Source organism: Gavialis gangeticus, unplaced genomic scaffold (genome assembly GCF_001723915.1).
Source record: "Gavialis gangeticus isolate Ggan-Ray unplaced genomic scaffold, GavGan_comp1, whole genome shotgun sequence".
Classification (NCBI taxonomy): Eukaryota; Metazoa; Chordata; order Crocodylia; family Gavialidae; genus Gavialis; species Gavialis gangeticus.
The window spans coordinates 13,381,675-13,392,492 of NW_017728980.1; the positions used below are offsets into that span (position 1 = coordinate 13,381,675).

The 10,818-nt window shown below is 43.1% G+C and overlaps 2 protein-coding genes across 2 annotated transcripts in view; both read right to left on the minus strand.

Moving 5' to 3' along the window:
• The window catches only part of NFKBID (NFKB inhibitor delta), an 11,713-nt gene extending 7,643 nt beyond the window's left edge, over positions 1-4,070 (minus strand). The window contains exons 1-3 of the mRNA XM_019508719.1: positions 3,879-4,070; positions 3,320-3,466; positions 678-729 (exon numbers count right to left, since the gene is read on the minus strand). Of these exons, the coding sequence (XP_019364264.1) occupies positions 678-729; positions 3,320-3,466; positions 3,879-4,031 (352 nt within the window). The 5' untranslated portion in view covers positions 4,032-4,070. The remainder of the gene's footprint in view (positions 1-677; positions 730-3,319; positions 3,467-3,878) is intronic.
• A 1,196-nt stretch (positions 4,071-5,266) lies between these two features.
• The window catches only part of POU2AF1 (POU class 2 associating factor 1), a 24,953-nt gene continuing 19,401 nt past the window's right edge, over positions 5,267-10,818 (minus strand). Inside the window, exons 3-5 of the mRNA XM_019510405.1 lie at positions 9,935-9,977; positions 9,566-9,837; positions 5,267-7,658 (exon numbers count right to left, since the gene is read on the minus strand). Coding sequence (XP_019365950.1) covers positions 7,347-7,658; positions 9,566-9,837; positions 9,935-9,977 — 627 coding nt within the window. The 3' untranslated portion in view covers positions 5,267-7,346. The remainder of the gene's footprint in view (positions 7,659-9,565; positions 9,838-9,934; positions 9,978-10,818) is intronic.

The following is a 10,818-nucleotide window of genomic DNA, read 5'->3' on the forward strand; positions in this document are numbered from 1 at the left end:
CAGCTGGAGCAAACAGCTTAGGCCAAGTCTAGCCTGCCCACCCTGCAAGGGTGGCGGGTGCCGGGGAGGTGCAAAGCATCCTGGCATGTTGGGGGACTGTGAGTCACCTTGAATCTGGAGGGGATCTGGGACAGAAGTTTAATAAACCAATTTAATCTAAATCAGTTAAGTTTGAAACTACATCCAGTAGGTTTATCTTAAACTGGTTTTGGCCATTCTGAAAGCAGTTTATATGCACTGAACTTCTGTTGTGTTGCACATTTGAACCAGTTTCCAATCACTTAAACCAGTTTGTGTGTAATGTCTGTCCCTAACCCTAATGTCAGCTTGGCTGGGAGGATGCAGGATGGACATGACCTACACTCATCTTGATTCCAGACCCTAAAGCTTGGGATACATTATTTATACTCTATTCCCCATTATACAGCCCTTTATAATCCATTACAGCCTCCATTCAGGTAGTGTGTTCTTAACTGTAAGCATCTGCTTAAGCACCAGTGAATAAAATGGGATGTCAGAACATGATTAAGTTTTTTTTTAATCAAAACCTGTGAGGCCTAAAGTTCCTTCAGCCTTCACTGACTACAAATCTGGGCCCCAGAATGATGATTTATTTTTATTATTCCACCATAAAAATTGAACTATGGGGGCAAAGGGTAAAACTCAAATGGCCTTACCTTCAAAATCCTTCATTTCTAGGTCCAGAGGAAGGCCTGATGACATTATAACCTGGAGTTGATGGAAGCACAGGAGAACTTTCTCAGCAAGTGTTGTCTAGCACAAAACAATCAAAGCATCCACAAACATTTTGAACAGAGCCAACTGATTAGCAGGAATTTCAACTAGCTAAAACTGCAGCTGGGCAAGAAATGAGGTAACTATTATTTGGTTTTAAACTCAGCCACCAGTCATCAGTGGCTTTTAGCCTTGTGAATCTAGGTCATGAAGGCTGAAATTCACTGCTGGACAAGGCATAAGGCTCCACCTAAACCTTCAAAAGAGGACTTAATATCAACTCCTCTGAGTCTAAATTTAACCACCCTAAAATGTAGCCAATGCCTCCCAGAAAAGGAAACTCATGTATTGAAATTCTCAGCTAACAAACAGTAAAATTCCAAGCCTCTTAAATCCCACTCCTGTCTCTGTAATGGGAATGCAAAAATATTCAGAGTTGTCTTGGAAAGCAATAACTAACAAGCTCTTTATTTCCTAAAGGTCAATTGGCACTGGAAATATTCGTATCGTAACATTTTTATGTGGGAAACATGACAGGGTGATACTTGTAAAAGTAGTTAAATACTTCTAGGGAAAGGAGCACGATTTGGATCGGATGCAGAAAGAGTCATTTGGAAACATTCAGCTCTTTGTGGCGATTGATTTAGCACAATATTGCATAGAAGCCTTTCATATGAAATATTAAAAGGGACTACACTTTTCTTGCTTTTGTCAAACAGCTTCACTCATCCATATTTTGGGATCTTGATTGAGATTTTAGATTATAAGCACTTGTGCTGTAATACACACTGCATAACAAGAACAGGGCAAAAGAATTCCAGTGAACAAGATGAAGAGAAGTATTCTGTAGGTTTTACAAGTGTCTCATCGAGAGTGTATCTGTTGAGAACGCAGCGCTTTGTTCAGCGGAAGGAAAGGCATGTTGTTTTAAGCACTCATTATGTTACACATTAACTTCCTTCTCATGACTTAACTTAGGGTGTGTGATGTGCAGTTAGTTGGTGATGGAATTCAACTGCTAGAACTGATGTGATCCTGCTACATTCTTCATTCACACTGAGGCCCCACCATTTGAAGAAATGTGGCCCTAAGCCCAGTTAAATCCCATCATTACAGTGGCCATAACTTTCTGCCATGAAGCTGCCTATACTGGGAGTGGAATGGAGACAGAGAGAAAGAAAGAGAGAGAGAGACAGAGAGAGGCAAAGGGCTTCTATTAGCAAATGATGACTTGTTAAGGGGGCAGATTCTGAACTAGATGCCCATGCTGTGAAGCACCTTGCACTAAAAGAAATCCTGTTGAAATCAGTAGAAGACTATGGTGCTTTTCAGTGTGAAGAAGGGCATCAGAATCAGGTTGTGAAACAGGACAGACGTAGCCCACTACACATTGCTACCAGGCATGTCTACACATGTGTATTTACTGTGCAGTAACCAAAATTACTGCACAGTATGGGCGTGCGTCTACACGTGTACCCATACTGCACAGTAAATATGGTGTCTTATGATGACTTGAGCATAAATTTGATACCTGCATCATGCAGGTATCACATTTACACCTGATTAGTTACTGCACAATTATGCACGTGTAGACTCCTTCTTGTGCAGTAACATGGTGTGTGTGGACTGAATTGGGACTAATATGAGCCCCAGGTCATTCCACACACAGCATGAATGCGCTTTAACACCTGCACATGTAGATGCCAGCCTATTCCTGCTCACTGCACAGTAAATTGAAGCCAGAGTAAATGCATGTGTAGACATGCCCATCGTGTAAGAATGCTGCTGTACTGTCATGTCATGGCAAAGTGCTTCCAATGTGGACGTAGATTATCCTGGCAAAGCTGCTCTTGATATAGCTTTACCTGCCACTAGCTGTTAGGCACAACGAGCTGTACCAGCCTAGCTGAGCTATATGGGTAGGGATTGTGTAGGGAATTTTGCTGGCATAGCTCAGTCCATCAGGGCTCACGTCCAACCAACAAAAAGCTGTGCGGGAAGAGGTCTGTTGTGTAGATGTGCCCTTTGAAATACAAACAAAAATGTTTCCTTCTGTTTGGTTGTTATACCTTCTCATTTGTCTCCTCCACCAGCAAACTCTAACTCAGAGGCTCAAAGCACTGAGCATGTGTTTGACATGTTTATATGAAGCAGAATCCAAAAGAGCCCAGGTCTGATTGAGACTCTGGGTGCTAATACAATATAAATAATATGCCTAGATTTCAACTACAAGGTTTGGCCCAGAACTCAGATTATGAATTACGACTGCCGTCTGGACATGATACAACAAGCTCCTTGGAAGTGAAAGGCTAAAGTGTAACAAAAGAATATGAGAGCTGTCACACTGGGTCAGAACAACAGTCCATTTAGCCCAAAATCCCATCTCCAACAGTGGCAAGTGGTGGATTCACTGCAAATAGGCTTCAACTTTGTGAATGGAAAGCATGAAAATGAGTCAAAGACCTTTACATCCAGGCATCTTTACTCTGGAGGTATTTGTGCTAGGCCTGGATCTCTCAATCAGTCATGCCATTTTATTGCTTTTTTACAGTGTGTGCCATTAAAATCATAAATCCCTTCTTACCTGGAGGACCTGGGCATAGCCATATGTCGCAGCGAGGTGTAAAGCTGATTGCCCTTTGTCATCAACAGCACTGACATCTGCCCCTGTCAGTAGCAAATCATTGACTATGGCTGGCTGCTTGGCAGTTACAGCCACCAACAGAGGAGTCTGAAAATAGCACCAAAATAAACATAATGCAGGACTCTGGCAACAGCATGACAGATTACCAACAAAAGAAAATGGGTGCAGGGAAGAATGAACCCTCCTGTTGCCCAAGCTCCCATCAGAGTGCAATATGCCTCTTGGGATAGGTCAGGTATCCAGGTTGTAGACATATTGGTCTAGAGTAGGGAGAGAGACAGAAGCTTGACCTGCCTGAGCTACCAGCTTGAAGCCGTGAAGCAAATCTTGCATTGTTCCCAGAGTGAAATTCACCCCCAAGCAATTCACCCCCATTACTTGTGTTCCACATGTTTTATGGTAGACATGCAATGGAATTAAAAACCAAGCTGCACTTCTGATCTTACCAGGAAAAAGGCATGTTTCCTGGTTTAAAAATAAAAAAGCTAAAAAAATTTACCTTTCCTCTGTGCTCCTTGGCATCGAGTCTTCGCAGTTCTCTCATCCGCTCCGCGGCTGCCAGCGTGTACGCCCTCATACCTTTAGCTGCATAAATATGTAGAATTCTAAGACAGCAAATAAAGACACTGATCACTGCCTCGGCACGGGTCATCCCTGTGGTTAAGTTGTACAGAACCTCTGCTTTGTGGCTCTACGCGGGGGATTCTGGACTCTCTGGTTGTGTGCACCGAAAGGAAATTAGGTTTTAAAATTTCCACGCTGGGAAATATCACATGGTGGGCATTGGTGGTATTGCCCTTCTGCTGGCCTGCTTTCTCATTCTGAAATGTTGTCCTGCAAGTTCCCCTTAAAAGATGAGGGACGAATAATTGTTTTCATAGTTGACTCTTCTGCTCTTTGCAGTCACCTCAAACGGTTTGTTCCAGGCCCATATTCTACTGTGCCTGAAAAGGCCTTCAAAGGTTAACTGCTTGTCTGATTTATAACCCACACCCCCTCACTTCTTGCACAGATTATTTCTGCCAGAATAAGGAGAAGTCTGCATGGAATGAAGGCTATTAGGACTAGGGCCATGTTAGGGAGTGCGTCAGCTAAAGTATGTGGACTTTCAACCTCAAGAGAAAAAATACAAAGGTGCTGAAACCTTAATGCATTATCAATCCATCAAACTGCATTAGGATGCCAGTTAACTTGGCCAAATTAGCAAAAAGGAATCTGCTTTCGAAAGGGCTGACACAATATGAAGGAAACAAATCAGGGTCCAAAGTGCATACAGAGATATTACACAGACCAATTGTCTGCCAAGGTAACATTGCACAGCTTCACAGTGGAGCTTCAGCTGTACCAGCAGAGTTTGGCCTGATCCTGCCAACGCACCATCATGCCAATCTTTTCTGTCTTCCCTAGGAGGTGAGGATCAAGCAGGTAGATAAACCACTGGACTGGAGGTCAGCAGACCTCTCAGCTTTATTCCACCCAGATGCTTGACTTGTTTATCTTCCCCATTGAGAGTTCAGGCCTTTCAAGACAGGAGGCATCTCCTGCTATGTGTTTGTAAAGAGGCTGGGGTGACATGCCCCACACTCACTGAAAGCCTGTAGGCACTACAGGGATACAGATAATAGGCATCATGATAAAAACATGAACAGAGGCATGACTTGCAAGAGTAAGGACTACTCCAGCGAGCCAGGTTTTGAGACCACTTTCAGGTCTTGGCATCCGTGTTCAGTGTACATTATATTCCAAAAATCAGTGCAAAGCCAAATCACTAATCTCTGTTTATATTTCTGCAAATATGCTATCAAGCTAACATTATTGATTTCAGACCAGCATGGTTATAGTGTGCCAAATGCCACAGCTAGGAAAAGAAAACACTCTAGGCATAGAAAAGTTACTGTAGATCTTTATTGAGATTTTTTTTCTTTTTTTTTTTTCATTTAACAGAACAACCCAGAAAGAAATTCACAGACAACACATCATCACTGTGTACACATCAGGGGATTTTACATACAAGAAACTCAAAGAAGGTTAACACAAATTGTAGCAACCTCAGGTCTGATTCACAACTGTGCCACCCCAGTCCTAGACCAGGATAACTTGGCTGTCATTGCAAACCTGGAGTAAACAGTGGTGAACCAAGCCTCTGCTAGTTAATTTCTTTGCTGGGTTTTTCTGCAAATTTAAGCCACTAATATCATCAATAAGCCAAAGTGACTGCAGTTTTCAGACAACTTTATGATCGCTGATATGATCTGATGCTTAAATCCTTTAGATTTGCCAATAGTTAATTTTGGAACCTGCTTTGAAATTCTTATGGACTTTCAACCTCATCCTGTAGTCCTTACTCAGGCAAAATCTGAGATGCCATTTGAAATATTGCCTGGTTAAGAAATGGAGCACTGGACACCAGCTCATGACAGTGTGAGGGAGCAGCCCTTTGAATAAATTCAGTCCAAAATGTTCTTCCAAATATAGAATCATCTGAAGATCCTGGGCTTTGTGAAGCAGAAAAACTCAGAGAAATTGTGTTCATCAGCTGGGAGTCCCCTTGGAAATCCAAGAAAAAATTAGCAAATGCTAAAAAGATACAGCCTCCTGCAAGGATCTTGGTCTGTGACATGGTGCCATTGAACACCAATAATGATCTTAACAACTGCATTACAGGGAGCAGTGCATGCTGCTCGCTTTCCAGGGAAGAAAAATAAACCAGCATGATGGTGCTGTTCAGGCCCATGACTTTAAAAGACTTTTGAATACTAGGAATATTGATAAGATACATTAGGGGCCTCAACAGCTCTGGTATTTAACATGACCCATCCCCAGTTTCAGGGGATGTTGTATCATACATCATGATGATATATCATCATTCCAATGGCTAAGGCTCAAGAGTAAGAGAAAGAACTGCAGTGCTGCCAGCTGCCTGCATTGCCACCCACCGGCACTTTGTTGAAACACCAAGCGCCTGATTTTAGCAGGTCATTTATTTCCACGACCTTCTGTCATGGAGCTGCACCTTGCAGAACTCCCCTTGACTGGTATGGGCCCAGGGTCTGTTCTTTGGGCCACTACAGGAGGGCCATGCACTAATGTTATGGGGAAACATTTCACATGGAAATACTTCACTGCTGTTTAACAGCTCTGGGCTGATTCTGCAGCTCTGGGTCAAAAGGTGTCTGAGAATTTGGTCACCATGTTCGGTGAACGAAATCAGGATGCAAGTGCCCAATTCTTTGGGGGCAGCTCTGCAGCAATACAGAGCACCAGCTGCATCTCAGCACAGGCCCAAGTCTCAGCAGTTGTGTTTCTCATATCAGCCTTCTGCTTGGCTACCAAGCTGTGCTTACACAGGAGTGGAACTATTCCTAAATGTAGAATAAATATTTTCCAAATGTGGTCTAATTACAAGGATATGTCATTTCAGGCCCAGCACTGTCACTGACCTTTTCTGAAACAACTTAAGGGTGGCAGTGGAGTTGGTGGAGTGAACAAAGCAAAGCTAGATCTACGTAATATTTAGGCAGAGCTCTAGAAAATAGACCCGCAAAGTAAACCTGCTAATACTTTTGTAGGCAAGCGTGTCTTACCACATGCTACAAAAGGGGACTACAGCATTAGCAAATGTGCTACCAAAACACCTGTGTCTGTTTGAGACCACCCTGCACATCCCAGGATGAAATTCACCCCGTGCTGACAGCCAACACCAAATCTACGTACCTCTAGCACTCAATTTGAAAACGTTAATATGGTAAGCACATTAATGATGCGTAAGCCTTGTCCTCCGCATACAGGGGAATTTCACTGCAAGTTCAATTTTCGTACCAAGGGAACAGTAATGGGGAATGCCAGGAACATCTTAAGAAGAAAAGAAATGGCCCAAAGCTACTTTTCTTCTACACTCAAAACTTGTGTTGCAAGCTGAAGTTTTGGGTGAGCAAGGAAAGCAGCATCAGGCCCCAAATACATAACTTTAAAGCCCTTCGACAGAGAGAGTGTTATTTAAAACATACGTATCGTTGTCGTCATCTTCTAGCAGCAGCTTTTCAATGGGCAGTGTGCTGATCACTCTTCTCGCGTCCTCCAGTTCCTGTGGGGCTGGCTCTGGGATGGAAATGGGAAGTGGGACAAATTGTGGCCCAGGAAGCGTGGAGGAAGCTGGCTGATACTGCAGGGTTGATGCAGGTAATGCCGAGATGGGCTGCGGCCACGGGAAATAGGTCAGAGGTGCTTGTTGGTCTGTCACCTCCAGCTGAGGCACCACAGCTGGAGTGGTGCTTCTGGGCTGTTAAGTACAAAAGAGATCAAAGTAAGAGCTTCTCAGTTTTGCTACCAGCACTCCTTTCCCTGTCTTTGTGTAGGTGCCCATGGAGATGAGAATGGGAGATGCAACTCTTTTAAAAACCCATCTACCAGGAAGCCACAACAGGTGGGATCACACACTGCTGAACACACTTGTGCAAACTGTGGTCCCACCATCTTTCTATCCTCCTGTCCACCTTGATTCTTGTGAGCTTACAAGGCTGTCAGTTCATGATTAGGACAGGCTGCCTGTTTGACAGTGCCCTGTTAGCATGTGAGTGTATGAATAGGATGTGCCATGTAAGCAACAGAGGGCACATCTACATGTGTGCTTTAATGCACGTTAGCCTATTTTAATGTGCATCAAAGCATCACCCCCCAAAAAGTGCTCTTTAGCTAATGCACATTAAAATAAGCTAGTATGCATCTTTCCAGTACCCCACAATGCAGGTACTAGATTTAATGAGCATTACCTAAGGCACATTAATTGAATGTGTAGACACACCCAGAATGCTGAACAGATCTTGTCATTCTCTAGGTTAAACAGTCATGGTCAGCATCATGTCAACCGACTCCTAAACACAGTTAAGCATAACTCGGTTTGGCAGGGAAGACACAATCCCTCTGGTAATGAAGTCCAGGAGATCCTGAATTTTTCAGTTCAGTGGCTGAACTGCAAAATGGAGGAAGAAGTGGGTGGGAGAAGGGAGGATCAGTCTGTGACAATCCAGACAGAACTTTATCTCCTTTTTCAGCAAGGCAAACAAACGGACAACAAGCATTTCATTTTGCTTCAACCAGAAATCAGACTCCAATTCACAAATTACATTGGCCCTGAACACAAAAGCTATGTTTTTTGAAGAGTTTACAGGAAAAGTTTTGCCTGACCTCACAGAATGGTTTTATTTTTATTTTTTTTTAAGAAAAAGGCAACAATCGTTTAAAAAATCCTAATGAACAATCAAGGTTGAAGCACTAGCTGAACACTCAGTCCAGACGTTCAAGTGCAATTCTGCCCTATGAGACTGTCCAGACAACACAGCCCATTGTGTATTGATATCTGATATTCTATGCATCTGAACAGGAGATGATAATTTATGGTTCACTTTAATTGTACCTTCTTGTGCACCATGAATCAAAGCCATAGGAATCCCCATTAAGCTTGATCTGATAGCGACAGAACTTTATTGCTTGCCATTATTTTTTTCCCACTGCAAACGATATTCTCCTAAGATAAAAATTGCTTATGGGCCGGATCTAGCTCCTGGTGAAATCAGGGGCAATCACACTATTGACTTCAATGGCAGCTGGTTGGATAAGGCCTCGAGAGAACAATGCAGAATGGCTCGTGTGTTAATTAGGTGGTAAGTGCTGGAGGCTTCGTGGGAGCTTGGAAAATGAAAGCTTTGTTGAGAAAATTGGATACTGTCCGACTTCAGCGCAGTCACGTTTTTTCATCCCTTTCAAACCATAACAATTCTCAGAATAATCCCCCTGAATTTTAAGGGTCAAGCAGAGAGGGAATCAGGACATAACCTCACATTAGACAAAATACCAACTGGAAGTTGTAGTTCACATAGAGAACCACATGGGAGATTCAGACCATGAAAAGATAGTTACCGTGACAGTTGCACTGAGGGTGTATTCTCCCTCTGAACTATCCTCCCTTCAAATTTACTTCTGGCAAAAGAAAATAGGTCTGATTTTCCAGTGCCACTTCTGAAACTTTTACTGCAGAAACAACTCTTGATAATATGTGGGAACGTGGCATGGATGCAAAACCACCGAAGTAATAAAGATAAATTTAGATATCAATTAAATCAGGGGCTTCTCACAGTTTTTATGGGAACCTATTTTGGCTTTTGTTCACTCTTGGCATCTTCAGCTTACCGCAAAGTTGGTGATCAGGGGCTGAGAGGTGTAAGTCAGAACTGACGATGGTCCAACGAGTGTGTAACTGGGACACATCGGCTGAACATACATGTCTGCTGTATATGGGCAGCTGACTGCTTCGTGTGACACGTAATCTGGGTAAGTCGTCCACTGAGTTAAGGGCTGAAGGGACGCAGGAGAAGGCTGGGAGAGCCAACCAGAACACAATGCCCCTTCCTCAGTAACTGGCAAAGCAGAGGCTGTGACATCCATGTCGATGCAAGGCTGGCCTGTAAAAGAAGATTAGAATTGTTCAAAACATCAGCCAAAGGCCTGGCTTGAAAATAAGCTGATAGACAAATGGAAAGAAACTTTTGCAAGCATTACCAATGGGTGAATAGGATGGTAGTGGCTGATGGGGCAAAACCACCTGGAAAACAGAAAAGAACATTTAGATAGCAGTTATTGCTGTAACAGTTCAACCCAATCTCTCCTGAGAAACATTTGCCCAAGCCTGAAGTATCAATACAATAAATTCATTCCCATTCAATGCTTTATTGCACCTGCTTGGCTCAGCATACCAGTTGCGCATTAGCCAAATAAATATGAGAACAAACACTGGCAACTGCTCCAGGGTGAAGCACAACCTCGTACAGAGGCCAAGTGCAAGATCTGTGGCACTGAGGTTTGCTGTGCTGCTCTGTTCCACAAAAGGAGTTTCATTTTCAGTGAAGAGCTAGTCAAAGTGTTTTCTTTTGGAAGAACGAATGCACTTAACCTAAGGCTAAGGAAGAAGTAGCTAGAGAACCGATTTTCTAACGGTTTTAGTAGCTTTTAAAATTTTCATGCTTTACTTGGATGTTTTCTACAGAGCAGAAGATGTCTGGTACCTGTTTTACTTCATAACAGGTAGAAGTTTCTGCCAACTGTAAAGCAGGAAAACAAACTCCATGGAGGAGAACTTATTGGATGGACTGAAGCCAGAGGCTGGTAGGCATGCAAGAAATTTTGCATGCATTTTAAGATGGTATTTTAAGACTGTATTTTGAATGCAGATGTGCACAGGAGTTGAATTAAAGTTGTGCAGACAGCATTGCTGTTGCAGCCTTGGAGACAGACACATAAAACCTTTACTACTGTCTGCCAGTGGATGTTGCTTCATGAGTACCTCTGCATTTCCTTCTCCAGGGACTCAGGCCATGTCCACTGCACATAGTTGAAATGCAGCTCTGAAGACAAAGCATGGCCTGCCCTGTAGGCTTTCTTTTTGG